This window comes from Mustela lutreola, chromosome 6 (genome assembly GCF_030435805.1).
Source record: "Mustela lutreola isolate mMusLut2 chromosome 6, mMusLut2.pri, whole genome shotgun sequence".
NCBI classification, from domain to species: Eukaryota; Metazoa; Chordata; class Mammalia; order Carnivora; family Mustelidae; genus Mustela; species Mustela lutreola.
This window is the reverse complement of record NC_081295.1, coordinates 101,090,797-101,114,812: the sequence shown is the minus strand read 5'-3', so window position 1 is coordinate 101,114,812 and position 24,016 is coordinate 101,090,797. Positions and strand designations below refer to the sequence as shown.

Here is a 24,016-nt window from a genome sequence, read left to right as displayed (position 1 = left end):
ATATTTAAAAATTTGTTACTATATATCTAATTACAAATATAGCCTCATTGATTTCCACTTCTTATATTAATAAATAGTAGTCAATAGAAATAACATTTACTGTAGTAAGAGTAAATGGTATTTATTAAATACTTTCATATATCAAGCATACAAATACTGTGTCTGCATCTCATGTAAACCCTCACAAACACCTTTTTATTCTCAGCTTACAAAAGGCTAAATACAGGTAAACAAATGGCAGCCATATCATTTAGATGTGCCTGACTTCAACATACATACTCTTAACACAGTGTTATGTCCCAGTGGTTTATCAAAAAGATTAGTATTGAAGTGGATTGAACTAAGTATTGGTTCTGAAGCTAACCAGCATGTAATCTCTGAAAAATCTATATCAGAGTGTCTTCTTCTTTTACATTAGGTTACTTGATATATAAAATCTATGATATTTTACTGATCTTAGACAAAATATTTTAAGTTTGAAAATTAGTAAATTCTTTGGTCAGTTTAATCAGATTATCTTTTTAATATTATTTACTATTGAAATACTTCAACTTGGTAACATAAGTGAGATAAAATACCAGCTCAGCAGTCAGTTATTTCCATTTTTGAAAGTTGCCTTTAAGAATGATATGAAGATCTCAGGCTATAGGGGGAAAAAAAAGTATTACAAAAACAAAATCCTTGAAGAATAACATTTCTCTAGGGAAAAAAAAAATTCTGTGTTCTTTATAATAGTCTTTAGAAAGTTAAAAAAAAAATCTACGCTGTCTTCCTTATAAATAAAACAAGTTCTAATTTAAGTTGCTCTGAGTTCTTTTTTTAAATCTCATTGGGAAAAATAACTGCATAAATATTGAAAAAATGAGAGCAATGAAGCAATGCAAACACCATTTAGTATTAAAAATAATAGAAGTTGAATAATAGATAATATTTTGAAGAGTACAACCAAGAATCAAACCTTATTAAATTTATGTAAGAATTTAAAATGTAATAAAAATATATTATTATAAAGAGTAAGGAAGAAGTGCATTATTCATTTTATGGTCTTGATGCTTTTAACTTAAGAATTTGGAGAGGAAAAATTAAATCGTCCTTACACATCATTTACCCAAATATCTCCCAGGTACATTTTTACTCAATTAATTTAAAAATATAATTTTAGGGGCACCTGGGTGGCTCAGTAGGTTAAGCCTCTGCCTTCGGCTCAGGTCATGATCTCAGGGTCCTGGGATCGAGCCCCGCATCAGTCTCTCTGCTCAGTGGGGAGCCTGCTTCCTCCTCTCTCTCTGCCTGCCTCTCTGTCTACTTGTGATCTCTGTCTGTCAAATAAATAGATAAAATCTTCAAAAATATATATATAACTTTAAAAATATAGAATAAAAGTTCAAGTATTGTCTCATTCAAAATCAATAGAAATTAATTTCTAAAAGCCAACAATTAACTAGAATTTAATCAATAAGGTTAAAGGATTAATGCTTTCAATGTATTATGAGCTCATTTTAAAAACTGACTCCATTAGAGAAATGAGTAAAGGGGAGGATAAATTAGAGTTCACAGAAGAGAAAACATTAAGGAATAATTAATATATTTACCTTTATTCATTTCCTACTTTACTCCTCACTTGTACTATCTCCAAATGCACCTACATATCCTTGGGTGAGGTTCCCTCCTGTGTTTCTATTCATTTCAGAACCAATACACTTACATTATACTGGTTCCAGGGCTGCCTCCACTCTTGACTATAAACATCTGAAAACCAGCCAAGTTCATGGATGTTTATATTTCCCAGAGCTCAGCTCTGCCATAAAGCATCAAAAAAAAAAAAAAAAAAAAAAAAAAAAAAAAAAAAAAAGATCCCTTTTCCTTTTCAAACCATGTTTGAAATCCCATTTCTTTTCTTTGATGATAGTTGCTGAGATATATCTCATCTTGAAGTAGAATGATAACACTAGGATGCTGAACTGAACTGCTCATAAATGTGAAAGACTTATCTTGGTTTCTATGGGAAATATCACTTCACAGGATATGGGAAGAGATGTCACATGGACACTTTTGGAATTTTTACTATAAACCAAACGATGTTGCTGAAAAGACACTTAAATTAATATAGAGATAATGGAGGAATATGAAGCAAACTCAGGGTGAAGCCTGCAAAGCCAGGCTATGCTTCATGGAATAAGTAAGAAAATTATGATTAAATAGAATGCCTCTGTGACTTGGCTACCTCTTAGTCTTATTTTTTACTAGATTCCTCCTTGCTTTTCAGTCAGCCCATATGAAATTCCTTCCAATTTTGTAAATATGTCATATTCTCTCTTACTATGAAAGTATATGTTTGCTCTTCACTTTTCCTGAAACTTGGTCTTCTCTTCCAATATGCTTTTAGTTAACTCCCACTTGCTCTACAGCAGAAGTCACCTTTTCATCAGAGTCTTCTCTGATGGGAGAAATGGGAGTTATGAGCCTTCCTATATGCTGCATATCCTCACTACTCAGTATAAATTCCTATCCTATTTCCATCTCTACTCTTAAGACATTGTGTGTTAATACCTGCTTCCTCCTTTTGGCTCTCTCTCTCCCTTTCCACTCCAGCCCGCTTTCTCTCTCTCAACTTACTTAAGGACAGGAGTAGTATATTATTGGTATTTGTATTCCTAATGCCTATCACAGTACTTGACACATGTTATGGACTTTTAAAAAGTTTCTTGTTAAAAACTTGAGCAAAAGTCTTTATGTAAAGATGAAAGGTGTATGGTCAGAGTAAGTGAGATTAGAATTTTAGATAGGAAAAAAGCACATATTTATTTTTACCCTAAGAAAGTTTTTAGTAAAAGAGAAAATACAATAATTGCTTCAGAAAGCCTAGATGTAAACAGACATTGGATGAATCTTGGCACTGGACTTTCCTTACAGTATTGGTAGGATATTCTTATTGAAGCTAGAAGGGAAAACCTGAAAAGTTTTTGGATTTGTTCTGTATTGTTTCTAAACATTCACAGCCTCCGATTTCTGGTAAAATGGAATAATAATTCTCAGAAAGATTTTTAAGTATGAGGGTTGTACAACACTACTACATCAGTGCAAATGGATAAAGTTGGCACTGAATACTTTAAGTAACTTATTCAAGCTTGTGAAGCAATGATTCTCAAAATTTTTCAATGAATATTTTCTAAAAAGAGAACACATAATCATAGTGGGTCTGAGAGATATAGACCAAGTTGATACTCCCCAAACTGAAAATGTGTATCTTTGTTTTTTTTCTTTAAGATTTATGAAAATTTAGGGACATGTGGTTGGCTCAGTTTGTTAGGTGACTGCCTTTGGCTCAAGTCATGATCCTGGAGTCCAGGATCCCAGTTCAGGCTCCCTGCTCAGTGGGAAGTCTGATTCTCCCTCTCATCCTCCCTCATCTCGCGCTCATTCTCTCTTTCTCTCTCTCAAATAAATAAATAAATAAAATCTTTAAAAAATGACTTATGAAAATCTGGAATTCTACTCCAAAATACAACTCTATTTGTTCTGATATTAAAATGTTCCTGCCAAATCTCTTATATCTTTCAGCCACCTTTGTACTTGGGAGAGCCATATAAATGAATTGTAGCCAGAATGAATGTGAATGGAACAATAAGGGTCAGGAATGAGTCAAGGCTTTGCATAAATGAACTTAAGAAGCCCTCCTCATGCTCCTCTTCATTTTCCATGAGCTGACTGAAATCACATGTGAGCCTAAGAGATGGCAAGGCAATAAATAATGTGCAAAGAGCTTGAGCCCTGAAACCATATATGGAAGAGAGTGACCCAAAATCCAATATCACCCATCTTGAACTATTATGTGAACAAGAAATACAATTTTATTTGAACGTATTTGAACTATTCAGTATTTTTAGTGCATTTGTTGCAGCCACTACTGTTATCCAAAACAGTACACCCCCTGCAAAAAAAGAAAGAACTAAGCATTTTGCAGTTCAAAAATATCCTAACACCCAAATCAAATGTTTTTGTATGATCTATACCAATTTTCACATATTTATTTGCATTTTTGAAATAAGTGTATTTGAAATGTTCATTAAACTCTCTTAGACTTTGCTATGCATTAAAAACCTCTAATTAAGGGGTGCCTGGGTGGCTTAGTGGATTAAGTCTCTGCCTCTGGCTCAGGTCATGATCTCAGGGTCCTGGGATCAAGCCCTGCATCGGGCTCTCTGCTTGGCAGGAGCCTGCTTCCCTCTCTCTCTCTCTGCCTGCTCTCTGCCTACTTGTGGTCTCTCTCTCTGTCAAATAAATAAAAATAAAATCTTTAAAATTTTTAAAAAAATAAAAAATAAAAACCTCTAATTAAAACATCTGCTCAGAATTTATCAATTTGCCCTGAGTTAAACATAATCTAGCATGAAAATTCAGGCTTAATGTTTAGTTGTTATTCAGAAAGGAAATAGAAAAAAAAAAGATGAATGGGGAAAAACAAGTGGTGACCACACTAAGGCTATGTCAAGTAATTTTTAATGACACTAAATAATAATAAGGCTCCTGGAATCCTTGCTACTTATGATGTGTACAGAAAATATGGAAAAATATGTTGGAAACTTAACTTTGAAATATTTTTATACTTTCTTAGACAATTATCTTTGTTTGGATGGATGGATCAGTGGATGGCTAGATACACAGTTAGATATAATAGATATCAAAAGTTTATGACTACAAAGTAGACAATCAGTATTACAACATAATTAGGCACTAACATAAAAAAGTTATGGCCTATAGTCATCCTTCATTACTGTATTCATAATTTGTAAAGTATTACTTCCATAATATTACATGATTATATTTTTTCTCATAAATAATGATTAAAAAATCTAAAAGTTAAGAAAAATAGAGAATCAGAAAATCACTGAAATTAAATCATCATGACCTTTAATCTAATGATTTTTCTATTTTCTCCAAGTCTATCAATTCTCTCTTTTAATTGGGCTTATTAAGCTTTCTGTCATTTTAGCGATATTTTCAATATTCACACCTTAAACGCCTTGTTTTTCTGACTCTCCATTGTATCCATCTGGAAAATTGCCCAACTTGAATGAATTCAACTACTCATTTTTGCTACAAACACCAAAGCAGTTGACTATAACTGCAGAAGGCAAATACAAGAGGGCTGAAGGGTACCATCAGCAATGTGCAGCAATCCCTTCAGGTTCCTCTGGGCAACTCCTTCTCCTAAACTTCTAGATGATCATTGCAAATCATCATGGTTCAACACATCAAATTTCTGATAATGCATCTCTCTCTCACTACCTCTTTCCTTTAGAGATAACCTTACCTTCTACATTCTAGAGATAGATGGAAAGAAAGAAAGAGAGAGAGAGAGAGAAACAAACAAACAATTTGGTGGGAATTTTCCTCAATTTACCCTTATCTTAAATGCTAAAAATGTTTCATCTCACCTCATCCTCTTTGCCTTCTCCCGATATAAGAAATTTGCCACTCAGTCTCTCTCTAGAACCAATCCCTTAAATTACTCTGGAACATCATTCTTATAGTTTTATAGCTTTCTCAGAAATCTTCAAAAAAAATAAAATAAAAATAAAAAATTGCTGGCCTTCTTTCTCCTTCTTTGTAGACTCATCATTTTCTAGCCAGTCATTAAATATTGGATTTTCCCAATGGTATAGTCTCAATCAGTCTTTCTTTTTTTTTTTCTTATTCTGTTTAGTCTCATCTGTCTTCAAATCTTATCTCTCCTATGACTTTGAGATCAGTATATCTGTCTCCTCTGATGCCGATCTGCATATTTATATCTTAAAGACATCTCAAAATCATTAGGCCCATTAGTAAACTCCTTCCCTATCACATTGCCCATGCTCTATTCCAAAACCATGTCACATCTGCCAGCTTTTCTCCTTAAATATTTTTTTATTCATTCATGTCTCCCCAACTCCTCCACCGAATTATCAAGTCCAGATTGTTATCTTTTACTTGGCTTACTATAATTTGCCTTTTTGTATCACATTCTTTATAGTCAAAGTGATCTTTAAAAGAAATACAAAGATCATTTGTTCAAGTAAGTTAAATAGCTTTGTCTTCTACAGAAAGGGCAGCAAGTAGAATTTGTTGTGATAAATTTGCAAGGTACTTCATAAGAGAATATTTAAGCTGTCTGATAAGGAACATTAACTTACACAGTCTATTTGATTACTCTCTAATTCACTGATGCATTAATTTTCTGAATGCAGTAATTACCATCAGGAATTACTAATGGAGAAACGAATTAAAATCTACTGCTCCAGGGCACCTAACAATGCCCAGATGACCTAAAATATTTCTGAAAAATAAACATATTCTCTAAAAGTAATTTGCCTACTAGCGAATAAGCCTTGCTAATTGCCACACATGTAAGGTAAATTTCCTAGAAGTTTATAAAACTGAACACATTACTGCAACTGACATACTGAACATGGAAGATATACAAAGAGTGTCTGTGTAATTAAATAGAAACACATTTATATCTTGTTCAATCGCAGCATGAATGAATTTAGGAGTAGAGTGAAGAAAACATGACCAGCATGGCTAAATAGGTGGAAGAGATGATAAACGATCAATTCTAATAAATCAAGAAAGACTCTACCTCAATGTTGGCATTTTCATAGTTCTCTAAATGAGAAGAAACATCATTTCAATCATCAGGTATGTGGTAGGAAAATTTTTCTAAGTCAAGAACATCATTAGAAAAGACAAAAATTAATACTGAAGTGTGCATAGAAAGGAGAGCTTTAGAAGGACAATGACTTACAAACTGAAGAAAAATGGAACTAAAGCAAAGCTGAATTTCTAGTTTGAGTGGAGATACAAAGGTATTTGTATACCATTTGCCTTCCCAAAAAGTCACTCAACAATTAGAAATAAAAAAAACAAAATAAACAAAACAGATTTAAAAATCCCAGTACTTCTTCGTATCTTTAGTGAACCAAGCAAATAGCTATAATCCCCAATGACAACTTTGAGTAATAATGACAACGCACATTTTGTTCTATACCAAAGCAAGAATAAATGCTGAGCAACAACACTGACCACAACCCTCCCCCTTCATCTCCAGACTTTCACAATTACATTTTCCCCCTAAAAATATGCAAGACAGTCCAGAAGTACCTGTCAAGAACATGAGCAGGCCACAGCAATCAGATTATGTCAATCCCTTACCACTACACCCAAGAAGGGTCAACTGAAGAAGAAACTACACTGGAAGCCCACTGGGCTGCCAAAGTCCAGGCTAACCTGCCAGAGACAATGGTTGGAAGATGGAGTAAGGGGAGGCAAAAATAAGGGCAAAGAGTAGCATATAACAGCAAAGATACATGCAAGATATTCTGAGAACCACCGAATTCTCTGAGCTGTGAACAAAGGGGCCAGAGTTGATTTGATGAGCATGGGCCCAAGAATTACAAATTTCAGTTAAAACTGAGTGCCTCAGGTATCTCCTCCAAACTTCCCCTCACTCTATTTCTCAACAAAGAGCTATTCCATTTAAAGTTGAGGACTAAATAAGAGCTAGCATTGAGCGTAAGGTTAAAAAATATATAATTTTTTGAAAATTTATTTTATTTTTTCAGTGTTCCAAAATTCATTGTTTATGCACCACACCCAGTGCTCCATGCAATACATATCCTTCTTAATACTAGTAAAAGTATTAAATACATTATGGGTCAGCACTGTACTATGTAGTTTGGCAATATTAATCAATAATACAGACAGCTGTTCTCCTGTAGCTTCATTTGACTAGGGATGCAGAAGTCACAATGAACATAAAAAACTAATTAAATTAAATTGTATATTAGAAAGTGATCATTGTTATGAAAAAAAATTTAAATAGATCAGATAAGGGGGCTCAGACTTGCTGGAGGAGAGGGCGTAACAGCATTAAATAGGGCAGTCAGGAAGTCACACTGAGAAGATGAGATCTAAGCAAAGAATAGATGGAGATACAGAAACTAAGGAATTGGAAATCTGATAAAAAGCAATTTGGCAAAGGGAGGGACCTGGGGTGTGGGTTCCTGAAACATTAAAAGGTAGCAAAGCAGGAAGAACAAGGTAAAGATTAACAGAAATTGAGATCAGAAGTTGAGGGGGGTGTTGGCCGACAGATAGGAGAGTCCTCAGATCATGCAGGTTTTTGTAAAGACCCTGGCTTTTACTCTGTAGGAAATGGGAAAATATAGATTTTTGAGCAAAGTGACAAGATCTGACTTATGTTCTAAAGGAATATTTCTCTGTTGAAACTAGACTTTTAAAAGCAAAGGTAAATTCAGGAAGACCCATGTACAAAATAATGGGTAATGGTGGTTCAAGCAAGGGTGGTAGTAGTTCAGACAATGAAAGGTGGTTGGATTCTAGATATAAGTTGAAAGACCCAACAGAGTTCCTGACATTGGAAGTGAGTTTTAAGCAGAGGAATAAAAGATAATTCTAAAGACTCCGAGGTTTCCAGTTAGAGCATGTGGAAAATGTCATTGTCATCAACTAACATAGAAAAGGTAGATACTGTTCAGCATGTAGAAATGGGAAGATTTGCAGGTCTGTTTGGAAGTACTGAATTTGAGTCATCTATTAGGTATCCAGGTGGGGATGTCAAATAGCCCAGGGAACATAGGAGTCTGGAGATCAGGAGGGAGATCTGTGGTGGGGATATTGATTCCATTGGTGATATACCAAGATGGTACTCAAAGTCAGGATGAGTTGAGAGCCTGGTAAGAGAACAACTGAGAATAGAAGAGAGAAAAGGACTAAGAACTGATCCTCAAGCATTCCAGCAGTAAGAAGTATAGAAATACAGGGGGAAAAACAAGCTGAAACTGACTGAAAAATCACAGCCAGTAAAGAAAAGTCAGTGGAGGGTATGGGCAAGTCTAGATTTTGACTTATAGATATAGCAATGAAAAAGTCATTGATAAACTTAAAATGAATATTTTTTTGTGGATAAGAGAGAGGAAGCGAAAAATGATGAAGAGGTTTAAGAAAACATCGGCAGAGAAAAATTGAAAAAAATAAATTTAGACAATCTTGAAAGTATTTTTTTCATACTATCTGAGAAATAATTGCATGCTTATATTGTGGCAGAAATATATTTTTTTATTACAGAGGAAAAAAACAGAAAATTGTTTCCCTATATTCTTGAAGAGCAGAGAGGGTTTGGAGTCTACACTATAGCAAGAGGGATTTAAATAAGAATATGGATGCTTTATCTATGTAAGAAGTGGGAAGAAAGAGTATGAAGAAAGGCATGTGAGTAGGTGGTATCTGTGATACTGTGGGTTGTTCTCAGATTGCTTTATTCTTTTTGGTGAAATAGAATTCAGGGTTATGAGCTAAAAATACAAGGATGTAGGTATTGGGAATTTAAGGAAAAAGAGTAAGTTTTGAGATAATCAATTGAAGGGAGGGGCATGAAGCAAAATAGGAATCCAGAATATGATTGCCTGGTAGTATTAAATAACTGCTTGAAATTTGTGGTTAAATGAAACCTTCTGAAAAAGACATACAGTTGTGTATAGAAGAATGAAAGTCGACGATTCTCTTACACCATACACAAAGATAAACTCAAAATGGATAAAAGACCTCAATGTGAGGCAGAAATCTATAAAATCCTAGAGGAGAACACAGGCAGTAACCTCTTCGACATCGGCCACAGCAACTTCTTTCAAGACATGTCTCAAAAAAAAAAAAAAAAAAATGTCTCCAAAGGCAAAGGAAACAAAAGTGAAAATAACTTTTGGGGCTTCATCAAGACCAAAAGCTTCTGCACAACAAAGGAAACAGTCAACAAAACAAAGAGGCACCCCATGGAATGGGAGAAGATATTTGCAAATGACACTACAGAGAGAGGGCTGGTATCCAAGATCTATAGAGAACTCCTCAAACTCAACACTCAGCAAACAGATAATCATGTCAAAAAATGGGCAGAAGACATGAACAGACACTTCTCCAAAGAAGACATACAAATGGCTAGCAGACACATGAAAAAATGTTCATCATCACTAGCCATTAGGGAGATTCAAATCAAAACCACATTGAGATACTACCTTACACCAGTTAGAATGGCCAAAATTAACAAGACAGGAAACAACAAGTGTTGGAGGGGATGTGGAGAAATGGGAACCCTCTTACACTCTTGGTGGGAATGCAAGTTGGTATAGCCACTTTGGAAAACAGTGTGAAGATTCCTTAAGAAATTAAATATAGAGCTATCCTATAACCCTGCAATTGCACTACTGGATATTTATCCCAGAGATACAGATGTACTGGAAATAAGGGCCATATGTACCCCAATTTTCATAGCAGCAATGACCACAATCACCAAACTGTAGAAAGAGCCAAGTTGCCCTTCAACAAACAAATGGATAAAAAAGATATGGTCCAAGATGGACCTCATAGATATATACAGAACATTCCACCCTAAAACAACAGAATACTCATTCTTTTCAAGTGCACATGGAACCTTCCCCAGAATAGACCACACACTGGGTAACAAATCAGGACTCAACCAATACCAAAAGACTGAGATTATTCCCTGCACATTCTCAGATCACAATGCTTTGAAACTTGAGCTCAATCACAAGGAAAAGTTTGGAAGGAACTCAAACACCTGGAAGCTAAAGACCACCTTGCTTAAGAATGCTTGGATCAACCAGGAGATCAAAGAAGAACAGAACCAATTCATGGAAACCAATGAGAATGAAGACACTTGGTCCAAAACCTATGGGATACAGCAAAGACGGTCCTAAGGGGGAAATACATAGCCATCCAAGTCTCCCTCAAAAAAGTTGAAAAATACAGAAAACCAGCTGTCTCTACACCTTAAAGAACTGGAGAATCAACAACAAATCAAACCAACTCCACACATAAGAAAGGAAATAATCAAGATTAGAGCTGGGATCAATGAGGTAGACACCAGAGATACAGTAGAACGTATCAATGAAACTAGAAGCTGGTTTTTTGGAAGAATCAATAAGATTGATAAACCATTGGCCACACTAATCCAAAAGAAAAGAGAGAAAGCCCAAATTCATAAAATTATGAATGAAAAGGGAAAGATCACAACTAACACCAATGAAGTAGAAACAATCATCAGAAGTTATCATCAACAGTTATATGCCAATAAGCTAAGCAACCTAGATGAAATGGATGCTTTCCTGGAAAACTATAAACTTCCAAAATTGAACCAGGAAGAAATAGACAACCTGAATAGACCAATATCTAGTAACGAGATTGAAGCAGTGATCAAAAACCTCCCAAAAAACAAGAGCCCAGGACCTGATGGATTCCCTGGGGAATTCTACCAAACTTTCAAAGAATAAATAACACCTATTCTCCTGAAGCTGTTTCAAAAAATTGAAGCAGAAGGAAAATTTCCAAACTCTTTCTATGAAGCCAGCATTACCTTCATCCCCAAACCAGGCAAAGACCCTACCAAAAAGGTGAATTTCAGACCAATATGACTGATGAATATGGATGCTAAGATTCTCAACAAGATGCTAGCAAACAGGATCCAACAGCACATTAAGGATTATCCACCATGACCAAGTGGAATTCATTCCTGGGCTACAAGGATGGTTCAACATTTGCAAATCAATCAATGTGATAGGACAAATTAATAAGAGAAGAGAGAACCATATGGTCGTCTCAATTGATGCAGAAAAGGCATTTGACAAAATCCAGCATCCATTCCTGATTAAAACACTTCAAAGTATAGGGATAGAGGGAACATTCCTGAACTTCATAAAATCTACCTATGAAAGACCCACAGCAAATATCATCCTCAATGGGAAAAAGCTTGCAGTCTTCCCGTTGAGATCAGGAACACGACAAGGATGCCCACTCTCAACACTCTTGTTCAACATAGTATTAGAAGTCCTAGCAACAGCAATCAGACAACAAAGAGAAATAAAAGGTATCTAAATTGGTAATGAAGAAGTCAAACTCTCTTCACAGATGACATGATTCTTTATATGGAAAGCCCAAAAGACTCCACCCCCAAACTACTAGAACTCATACAATAATTCAGCAACGTGGCAGGATACAAAGTCAATGTACAGAAATCAGTGGCTTTTTTATATACTAACAATGAAAATACAGAAAGGGAAATTAGAGAATCAATTCCATTTACTATAGCACCAAGAACCATAAGATTCCTGGGAATAAACCTAACCAAAGAGGTAAATGATCTGTATTCAAGGAACTACAGAACACTCATGAAAGATATTGAAGAAGACACAAAAAGATGGAAGACCATTCCATGCTCTTGGATCAGAAGAATAAACATTGTTAAAATGTCTATACTGCCTAGAGCAATCTATACTTTTAATGCCATTCTGATTAAAATTCCACCCGTATTTTTCAAAGAGCTGGAGCAAATAATCCAAAAATTTGTATGGAATCAGAAGAGACCCCGAATCGCTAAGGAAATATTGAAAAACAAAAATAAAACTGGGGGCATCACGTTACCTGATTTCAAGCTTTACTACAAAGCTGTGATCACCAAGAAAGCATGGTACTGGCATAAAAACAGATACATAGACCAGTGGAACAGAGTAGAGAGTCCAGATATGGACTCTCAACTGTATGGTCAAATAATCTTTGACAAAACAGGAAAAAATATACAGTGGAAAAAAGACAGTCTCTTCAATAAATGGTGCTGGGAAAATTGGACAGCTATATGTAGAAGAATGAAACTCGACCATTCTCTTATACCATACACAAAGATAAACTCAAAATGGATAAAAGACCTCAATGTGAGACAGGAATCCATCAGAATCCTAGAGGAGAATATAGGCAGTAACCTCTTCGATATCAGCCACAGCAACTTCCTTCAAGATATGTCTCCAAAGGCAAATAAAACAAAAGCAAAGATGAACTTTTGGGACTTCATCAAAATCAAAAGCTTCTGCACAGCGAAGGAAACAATCAAGAAAACAAAGAGCCAACCCACGGAATGGGAGAAGATATTTGCAAATGACAGTACAGACAAAAGGTTGATATCCAGGATCTATAAAGAACTTCTCAAACTCAACACACACAAAACAGATAATCATATCAAAAATGGGCAGAAGATATGAACAGACACTTCTCCAATGAAGACATACAAATGGCTAGCAGACACATGAAAAAATGTCCATCATCACTAGCCATCAGGGAGATTCAAATTAAAACCACATTGAGATACCACCTTACACCAGTTAGAATGGCCAAAATTAGCAAGACAGGAAGCAACATGAGTTGGAGGGGATGTGGAGAAAGGGGAACCCTCTTACACTGTTGGTGGAAATGCAAGTTGGTGCAGCCACTTTGGAGAACAGTGTGGAGATTCCTCAAGAAATTGAAAGTAGAGCTTCCCTATGACCCTGCAATTGCACTACTGGGTATTTACCCCAAAGATACAGATGTACTGAAAAGAAGGGCCATCTGTACCCCAATGTTTATAGCAGCAATGGCCACGGTCACCAAACTGTGGAAAGAACAAAGATGCCCTTCAACGGACGAATGGATAAGGAAGATTATCCATATATACTATGGAGTATTATGCCTCCATCAGAAAGGATGAATACCCAACTTTTGTAGCAACATGGACAGGACTGGAAGAGATTATGCTGAGTGAAATAAATCAAGCAGAGAGAGTCAATTATCATATGGTTTCACTGATTTGTGGAGCATAATAAATAGCATGGAGGACAAGGGGAGTTAGAGAGGAGAAGGGAGTTGAGAGAAATTGGAAGGGGAGGTGAATCATGAGAGACTATGGACTCTGAAAAACAATCTGAGGTGTTTGAAGGGGTAGGGGGGTGGGAGGTTGGGGGAACCAAGTGGTGGGTATTGGAGAGGGCACAGATTGCATAGAGCACTAGGTGTGGTCCAAAAACAATGAATACTGTTATATTGAAAATAAATTTAAAAAATTAAAATTTAAAAAAAATTTAAAAAAATATATGGTCCATATATACAATAGAATATTACACAGCCATCAGAAAGGATGAATACCCAACTCTTATATCAACATGGAGAGGACTGGAGGAGATTATGCTGAGTGAAATAAGTCAAGCAGAGAAAGTCAATTATCATATGGTTTCACTTACTTGTGGAGCATAAGGAATAACATAGAGGGCATTAGGAGAAGGAAAGGAAAAGTGAATTGGGGGAAATTAGAGGAGGAGATGAAGCATGAGAGACTGTGGACTCGGAGAAACAAACAAAGGGTTTTGGAGGGGAGGAGGTGCAGGGGTTGGGTGAGCCTGGTGGTGGGTATTAAGGAGGGCATATATTGAATGGAGCACTGGGTGTAGTGCATAAGCATAACCAGTGAAACTTGGAACACTGAAAAAAAATAAATTTAATTTAAAAAAAAGACATACAGATGGCTAACAGACACATGAAAAGATGCTCAACATCACTGATAGGGAAATACAAATCAAAACCAGAAAGAGATATTACCTCACACCTATCAGAATGGCTAAAATCAAAAACACAAAGAATAAGTGCTAGTGAGAATGTGGAGAAATGGGAACTCTCATGCAATGGTTTGCATGGGAATGCAAACCAATGCAGCCACTGTGGTAAAGAGTACAGAGGTTCCTCAAAAAGTTAAAAATAGAACTACCATATGATCTAGAAATTCCACTACTGAGAATATACCCAAAGAATACAAAAACATTAATTTGAAAAGATATATGTACCCCTAAGTTTATTGTAGCATTACTTATAATAGTCAAGATATGGAAGCAGTCCCAGTATCCATCAATAGATGAATGGATAATAATATCAGTAGACGAATGGATACACACACACACACACATATATACACATATACGTGTATTCGTACATATATACACATATACGTGTGTGTGTGTATATACACATTATATACACACACATTAAATACACACATTAAATATACACACATACATACAATTACGCAGCTTAAAAAAGATATTACTCAGCTATAAAAAGAATAAAATCTTACCATTTATAATGGCATGGATGGAGCTAGGGAGTATAATGCTAAGTGAAATAAGTCAGAGAAAGACAAATACTATATGATTTCACTCATATGTGGAATTTAAAAAGCAAAAAAAATATGGGACGCCTGGGTGGCTCAGTGGGTTAAGCCCCTGCCTTCCGCTCAGGTCATGATCTCAGGATCCTGGGATCGAGCCCCGCATCAGGCTCTCTGCTCAGCGGGGAGTCTGCTTCCCCCCTCTCTCTTTGCCTGCCTCTCTGCCTACTTGTGGTCTGCATCTGTCAAATAAATAAAATCTTTTTAAAAAAGTAAATAAAGAGACCACCACCAACAACAACCACCACCACCACAACAAAACAGATTCTTAAATATAGAAAATTGCTGGTTGCCAGAAAGGAGATGGGTGGGAGAATGGGTGAAAGAGGTAAAGTGGTTAAGAATATACTTAACTTCATGAGCACTGATAATGTATAGAACTGGTGAATCATTATATTTTACATCTAAAACTATATACACTGTATGCTAACTATGCTGGAATTTAAAAATAAATAAATAAACCCAATTTAAACAAAAAACAGGCCAAATAGTATTTAACCAGAGTTGAGATTTTGCTAAGCAAGTATGATTAATGAAGCAGGGCCAGAGGAGTCCAAGATGTATAATTGAGTATAATGATTTGCCATGGTATTTTAATTAGATACGAAAGGAAGTGTAGCCTCAAGCAGAGGGATGGAATAGTGGCCAGATGGAATGCCATAATTCATTGACAGTACGTATGGGGCTGAGGAACTTTTGAGGTGTGGGTAGAGAAAGTGCACTAGAAAGAGAGGACATGATAGTAAAATGCATAACTTTAAGATTAAATTTTATAAAAGAAAGCAGGAAAAGCCCATAAAGATGTACAGCTCAAAAAAATTATTCAAAAATACTACAGAAGTCAGTCATACACTCAAAGAAATTATATGAACTCTCTAACCCATAGCTTGAAGGACAATCAAAAGAAAGAGAAAAGAAAAAAATTTTTTGAAATATTTCAAAGACAGGGCACCTGTGTGGCTCAGTGGGTTAAAGCCTCTGCTTTCAGCTCAGGTCATGATCCCAGGGCCCTGGGATCAAGCCCCGCATCGGGCTCTCTGCTCAGCAGGGAGCTTCTCTTCCTCTCTCTTTGCCTGCCTCTCTGCCTACTTGTGATCTCTGTCTATAAAATAAATAAATTAAATATTTAAAAAAATATATTTCAGAGGCAAGAGCCATTTGGAGAATAAACACCAAATATAATAAATGTTCAAGGATAGATGGGACAATATAGAAAGAAATCATATACAACAAAACCTAAATAAATTTATAGTATAAATGTTATTAAAAAGATAATAGGAGATATAGAAGATCCAACATATGTATAATATGTACTTTAAAAAGTGAATATATTTAATTCAAGGATGAAAGAAACAAGTATGAGTGTTCAAATAGAAAAAGTCATGTCACTTCTAAGGAGACAGAAACATTCGGTTAGCCAGAGATTTTTCTGCAGGAAAACTTAATGCCAGAAACCCTGGAGCAACATCGGCAAAGTTCTGAAGTAACTGTAGTTCCCGAATTTTATGCATAGTAGTATTCTTGAATTAAAGGAAAACAAACACTTTCTCAAACATGTAAGAAATTAGGGAGCACAGGCATTAAGAGTCCTTCTTGACTAAAAAAAAAAAAAAAAAAAATTAATTTAAAAAATGATAAATTAAAACAATAATTGCTGGAAAATAATTTAACAAAATTATTCAACAATATAACGGATAAAAATTAAACTCAAGGACAGAAAAGCCATCATAAAAATATTTGCTTATCATTGACTCCGTTAATACACAATAAAGCTTAAACAACTATTAGTATTATAGTTTCGGAGCAGAATGTAAATTCTATAAGCCTGTAATATATTAAGAATCATACCAGTAATAAATATAAGATGCATAAGAGGAGTCGAAGTGAGGAGATGTATAAGCATGATTTAATCAAATTTCGACAGGAAGGACATGTTCAGTAGGAACAAAGTCATTTACATTTATCATGATGGAAGTGAGAAAAGTGAGAATTTGGATAAAAATGAAAAAAAAAAAAAAAAAGACCCAGAAACATTTCCTGTAGCATTTTGTTGGAGTTGAACTGAGACATTAGGAGAAAGGTCTTAAAGACAGGGCAAAGTCAGAATGAGCTGGAAAAAGCACTGGGGAAAGTGGTCTCAGATGACCACACTCTCTTTTGAGTACAGTCTATTTATGAAACTACTTACTCATAATGCAAACCAATTTTGAAGCTATTTCTTGCCCTGGTAGAGATGAATGTATTTTACCCACAATTTGCTAAGTGTAATTTCTAAAATGCTCAAAGAAATACAAAAAATATTTTTGTACTGAATTAAAGGTGACCCTATTTTTTATTTCTTCCTGCTAATCACTTCCATTCATAATTCTGTCTAAAACCTTCTTTCCAAATCCTAATATACTCTGGGTTTGTACTTTTCCCCTGCTTATGCCATATGCGGAATTTATTCCAATAATATATTTCCCTTGTCCTTAAAACAGATTTTTAGAACAAACTCACAACTGAGAGAGAGATCATCTTTTCCAGAATATTGAGTTACCCTTTAAGCAGACTTTAAAATAATGAGTAAATAGTGTCCAGGTTTGGATAACTTTTAATTTGTAAGGAACTCTTTCATACCAAGGAGAATTCTGATACCTGTATGCACATGTATGTTCAGTTTCATTTTCCAAAAGCATTAAATGAAGATTTTTAAGAAATTGCCTTACCCAGTGAGTTTGACTGCATGTGTCTGGAACTTTCGATATTTGCTTGCTTCTTCATTTGTTCTGGTAACATGCCTATATATCCCTGTCTTATAATGGAAGAAATCCTCATGGACTTGCATTATGGCTAAAATAAAACCCAACAGAATGAAAGAGTTTTAAACAAATCTCTTTTAAAATCTCTAGAAATTCTCACAGAACAATCAATGGTTAAATTGCCAGGAGGAGAATCTAAGGAGGGACTTTGCAACTCAGCCTAATTTTCTTTCCTACTTGATTTAATTGCTGCAATTTTTTGTTTTTGTTCTCTTACAAAAACAACTTTTAGCTACTTAGGATATTACTTAAGTACATATTATACCTTTAAAACACCATCTATTCTTAATTGACAGTACCATTGTTACCAGGAATTCAGACCCTTGCAGAGAGGCCCCAGTGCACTTGGCTGGTGATTGCTATTTCTTCATTAACCTTGGACTTCACCAGGAGCCTCTTAAATTCCAATTAAGCTAGCAGTGAAAGGTGAACCTAGCAAACAGGGCTTAAATTGTCCTTAATCCTTGGAAATAAATGCAAACCTTTTCTTGGTGAGTTTGAATAAAAAGCAAACCTTTGGCCAAAGGATACTCTGGCAAAACTTCATCCTCCCAGGTCTGGAGAGCTAAGCCACTGTTGTATTCTTAAGAAAGTAAAAGCTTAAATTTGATAAAGCTCTCCTTCATACCCTCACCTAGATTCTGTCTTTTTTTTTTTTTTTTTTGCTTTTTTTCATTTCTTTTTTCTATATCGTGTGCTGTTTTGTTGAAGGGCTTAGACAACTCAGGGTAAAGACTAAATTTGCAGAAGACATGAATTAAAAATATTTTTAGTTGGGACTAGGTAAGTATACTGTGATAAATGCACAATGCTTGTCTATATTAGTTTGGCACGTTTTTTTTTTTTTTAATTAAAAAAAAAATTAAGGTCACAAGTATTTGACAGATCCTAAAATGAAACTTCTACTCCAAAGTCATGTATAACTTTTTAATGTTCCACCTTTTATCTCCTTTTTCAATGTTTCATGCTTTTTCTTATGCTGTTTGAATATTCTTAAAATAAGTTAGGTCTTCTTTATCTACTTTAAATACATCCCCCCAAAAATAAATAAATAAAATACATTCTCATAGGATTTTAAGAATTTATATAACTGTACTTTATGCCGATCTTGTTTCATTCTCCTTTCAACACCTAAACTTATTTTTAATTCTACAGATTTTAGATGAATGTACACCCTGTTATTTACCCAACATTCTATTGCCTTTTCCATTCTTTGGACTGAGTAAGGAGAAAATGCCGTATGTTAACCCAGACAATGCTGTGCTGACAATCACGTGGCATCTACAGCAAGACGAGTCAACCAGCACTTATATAAATGTGAAGATACTGCTAGTGGGTTTTCTCTTTTGTGGAACCATTGACCCCTTCAGCTCCTCTCAACTCTCCTTAAGCACCAGGAATAAAATATATGCTTCATTGCTGAGAAACAGTACTGACAGAAGCAGCATGGGAGAGAGATCATTACAATTAACTTGAAAGTAGCTCCTTGTTTCAGTTTCTGACACCAAAACAGACCTGATGAGCCCATAAGGACATAACTACATAAGTTACTGTAGTGCAATTTTGCTTTTGGAAAACTGTCGCAAGCATACGCACAGCACTGTCAGGAGGCCGAGGGCAGGATGGAGCTCACCTTGATGGCAACACTATCTTCTACTCCTGGCTCGGGCTGGCAGGAGGTACGTTCTTAACACAGGCGTTGAATAATTTAGATTTCAGCTCTACTATTTTAAAATGTTTATCTTTTGATTCTTACTGTGATTCTCACTTTTGATTATTTTTATATATTATGTGAAATTCATGAACATTTAAGTACTTGACTATGAAATAAACCCCCGGGGCTCTCAGTTTTAAAGAATTATGATCCAAATTTCTTCTGACTCATTAAAAGAGAGAGAAAAACTTGAAACAGTTATACAATAACTTGAAGATTCAGGGAACTGAAATAACTTGCTCAAAGTCGTTCTAAGTAGCAAATGTCAAAGGTGGAATTTTGAATTCAGCCTTGACTCCCAATGCCTGTGCTCCTTTAAATTTGTCACATGAACTTAATTTACTGAAGCATGCATGTAATTACATATGACTCCCCCAGTCTTATAACACCTAATAAAAATTACATTATTATAAGGAAAAAAAATTCTCTTCATTTGTCCAGGTTTTGTTTAAGGTCCCAGGATTTTTAGAATTAATTTCAGGACACGTTTAGTGTAAGCTCTAGTTTCTCAATAAATGTTAAGTGGTGATAATGATCAATAAATATCATTCCAACACTTTAAAATCTGTGATTCCTGCTAGATGCTGAACCAGTACTAATTAGGTCAGCATTCAGAAAAGCTAAAGCAGATGTTGACAAATAATTCCTTAGGTGTATATCAAATGTTTTAAATTTAATTTTGGTTCATTTAAATTTATATGATTCATTCCACTGATAATATATTTGGGGGCTTTCACATGTTCACAACCTGAACTTCTATTTTAGGCCTCACTTGCTTTGTTCTTCCATGCTCTTCCAGGCAATGTTTAGTACAGGGAATATATTCTATAAACCTATCTTCTTCATCCATTGCAGTGGTGCAAAACAAAATTCGGTAGGTGAACAGAGGAATTACATCTCACAAATGATATCTTAAAAATCAAAGTTAATGTAAATTCAGTATATTATTTTCTTATTTACTGTTAACTTACTAGCCATAACACATCTACAAAATTGATCAAAATACAAGGCATTTTATAAAACACAAAAATCACACTGAATTATTTATTTTGAGTTTATGGAAAAAGGAAAATATTTAGATTTTTTTTCTACTGCTAAAGCTTGATTTTTTTTTCAATCCATTACCTAATCCCTTTAGAGTGAAGGTGAGGAAATTTCTAATACTATGTATGATTCTTAAATATGACTGAATAATTAAATGAGCTCTACCACTTAGCATTTCATGTTTGATTGTCTATTTGGCCCATGATCACTTTTGGAAAGACTCAGCAGACTTTCATCAAATGTGTTATTACTATTTAGGAACTCAATGAATGTGCCTATCTTCTTAAAATAAAATGGCAGATAATGAAGTTATTAGGTAGCGAATATCCTATAATTGCCCTGATCTTAAAACTGTTGAACCTTTATGAACACCCAAAGTAAAAATTTTCTGTCTTTTATTAAGTTCCTTTTGCATGAATTACAAGGTAATATTGTTATTAAAGAAATAAGATACAACCATATTTCATCCAAACTTACCTTGAACTGGTCCATTTTGCATGATTTCTTTCATTATCTCAGTTTCCTAGAAGGGAAAGTATCAATAAACATTATTATCAGAGCATACTATACCTATTGTTTGGTGTATAATGTTAGGTGCTTCATAATCAGTTTAAGAATTATACAATCCAATGTGATTTGACCACTTATAATTTACTCTTAATAATACCTTGAAATACTTAGTGTGAAACAGCACATTCATTAAGTTGCTAAAGACAAGATAGACCCATTTGTTTCATTGACTTTTTCCACTGGTGATAATTTTGGAATGAAGAAGAAATAAAGTAATAGATAAAAAATAATTAATAAACAGATAAAAAATAATTAATTAAAACCATGTTTTATCAGTGGAGATTTGTGTCATCTCCATTCTTTTGATCACGAGAACCCCAGATGATTGTTTAGTGAGGTCCTCAGTGTGGCTATAGTGTATAAATATTTCTATGTTGTCACCCACTGTGTGATGTAGTCCTTAGTAAAAAGGCAGGTCATTCATTTATTCATTCATTCACATATGTGCATTGATCACAGAGTATATACAAAAGACTAGGACAGAAACAAATACTGACCCTGCACCTGTCTCAAGGAGTTTACATTTTGGTGGAGTAGACAGACAGTAACTAATTGCATTATGATATATTAAGTTCTATTACAGAGATAAGCTCCAAGTTCCCAGGGATGCAAATGAAAAGGAAAAGTAATCCTGTGTAGGAGTCAAGGAAAGGCCATAGAGGAGATGAAGTTTTAACCTGGGCCTTGACCCATGTGTGGGATTCTACCGATGGAAATAGGTGGGATAACCAACATGGGTCAGTGGAATCATCACCTGCCTAAGCAGACAAGCATGAGAGAGCACGATGTGTCTAGGGAGCAGACAGTAGTCCTGTTTATCAGGAGCCTCACGAGCAGGTGGAAGGGCATATGCAGAAAGGACAAAAGTCTGTAAAGGCAGTAGGTAAGAACCAAATCATAGAAGACCTATATGCCATAGTCTGTAGGTAACTAAACCATATTCTGTAGGTAACTGAAAGCCACTGAAATTCCAGATATTCTGAAAGTGAGGTCTGGGTAACACCGATATGATGAAGTAAAATTTATCCAGGATTTCAACATGAAAAACTAGAATCTAAGGGAGTCATTTTCCCATAATGGCTATGTCTACTTCAATTATTTTGTGGAGTAAGGCAAAGGATTAGCACAATGAACTATTACTGCCATAAAGTCAGTAAAAAAAGGTATGATTTAGCTTTTTTTTTTTTAAGATTGTTTATTTATTTGACAGACAGAGATCACAAGGCAGAGAGGCAGGCAGAGAGAGAGGAGGAAATAGGCTCCCCGCTGAGCAGGGAGCCCCATGTGGGGCTTGATCCCAGTACTCTAGATCATGACCTGAGCTGAAGGCAGAGCCTTTAACCCACTGAGCCACCCAGGCACCCCGATTTAGCTTTTATTTGTCAAGTATGTAAATATATGTCACATAATTATTCATGCTGTTAATAATACAAAGATCAGAAATCTGAAAACCTTTAATAGACACTTTAGGAATATAAAAATTATTTCTGAAAACTAGCATTACTTTAGAATATAATAGTTTTTAAAGAGTTTTAATAACAGCAGAGCTATATCTTTTTGAGAAAGTTAATCATTATTAATTCTTGCCATTTAGACTTACATTGGAGGACACTCTGTATGGAGGAGAACATTGGTAGATTCTGTTCGATTTCTCGATGTTGTTGGGACATGGCTTTGTGGCATGCCGTTTTCCACGCCCATCAGACCTACTTGCCATGGCGCAGCCATCATTGGTAGCATTTTGGTCCTTGAAAAGTGGATAGCATGCATGGGATACCAGTCTATGAGGAATTAGCAAAGAAGTAATACTTAGGAAAATGCTGTAATATACTATCTATATGCAATTTTACTGAATTAAACATTTATAAATTTTCCTAACTGCTCACATGTGTAACATTCAAAATGTGAATTAATTCCAACATACCAGTTCAATATATTGTACTCTTCCCTGCCCCCTCATTTTTATTGTAATTTTAAAAGTCTTGTTTCAATCCATTTTAATAAATAATTTATCTACGGTACAGAGCTTCCTAAAGATGAAAAGTGACTGCCAATAAATCTGTGGTAATATTAATAGGGGCAGGACTTCATCCTGTATCTATAATTATAATGTAGAAAAACCAAGTTTAATGTGAAAAAGACAATGATTTTATTATGTTGAGATGGGGTATTTTGATCAATGATGTAAGTATTATAATTAGGGATGTTTTGTTCTTTGTTTTATTTTTAAATTATTATTGAGTTATAAATAACTCCTCATGGGATTTCAATTGTTCAATATGTTTCTGTGGTTCAGCATATTTTGGGAGAAATACTATACACTAAGATATTGTTAAAAGTTAATAGAGTAGAAAGTTATCAGACACATACATTGTACAAAAGAATAAACAAAATGATTTTGAAACCGAACATAGAAAAGTACAAATTATTTGGAACCAAAACTAATGTTATTTATTGAATATAGAAGAAGATCATAAGGAAAATAAGCCATAAAATTGATTTTATATGAGGGTTGTTGGGGGTTAGGGGAGTAGGGATAGGGTGGCTGGGTTATGGACATCGGGGAGGATATGTGCTATGGTGAGTGCTGTGAAATGTGTAAGCCTGATGACTCACAGGCCTGTACTCCTGGGGCAAATAATACATTATATGTTAATAAAAATTAAAAAATTTTTTGAGGAATTAAAAAAATAAATAAATATCCCAAGTTCAAAAAAATTTGATCATATATATATATATATATATATATATATATATATATATATTCAATTTGAATTGGCCATAGAAATATCCAAT

The 24,016-nt window shown here is 34.9% G+C and overlaps 1 protein-coding gene across 1 annotated transcript in view; it reads right to left on the bottom strand.

Annotated features, from left to right (window-relative positions):
- Window positions 1–24,016, bottom strand: part of TINAG (tubulointerstitial nephritis antigen) — a 99,867-nt gene that overhangs the window by 32,892 nt on the left and 42,959 nt on the right. The window contains exons 7-9 of the mRNA XM_059178283.1: window positions 22,821–23,001; window positions 21,128–21,173; window positions 17,800–17,923 (exon numbers count right to left, since the gene is read on the bottom strand). Of these exons, the coding sequence (XP_059034266.1) occupies window positions 17,800–17,923; window positions 21,128–21,173; window positions 22,821–23,001 (351 nt within the window). The remainder of the gene's footprint in view (window positions 1–17,799; window positions 17,924–21,127; window positions 21,174–22,820; window positions 23,002–24,016) is intronic.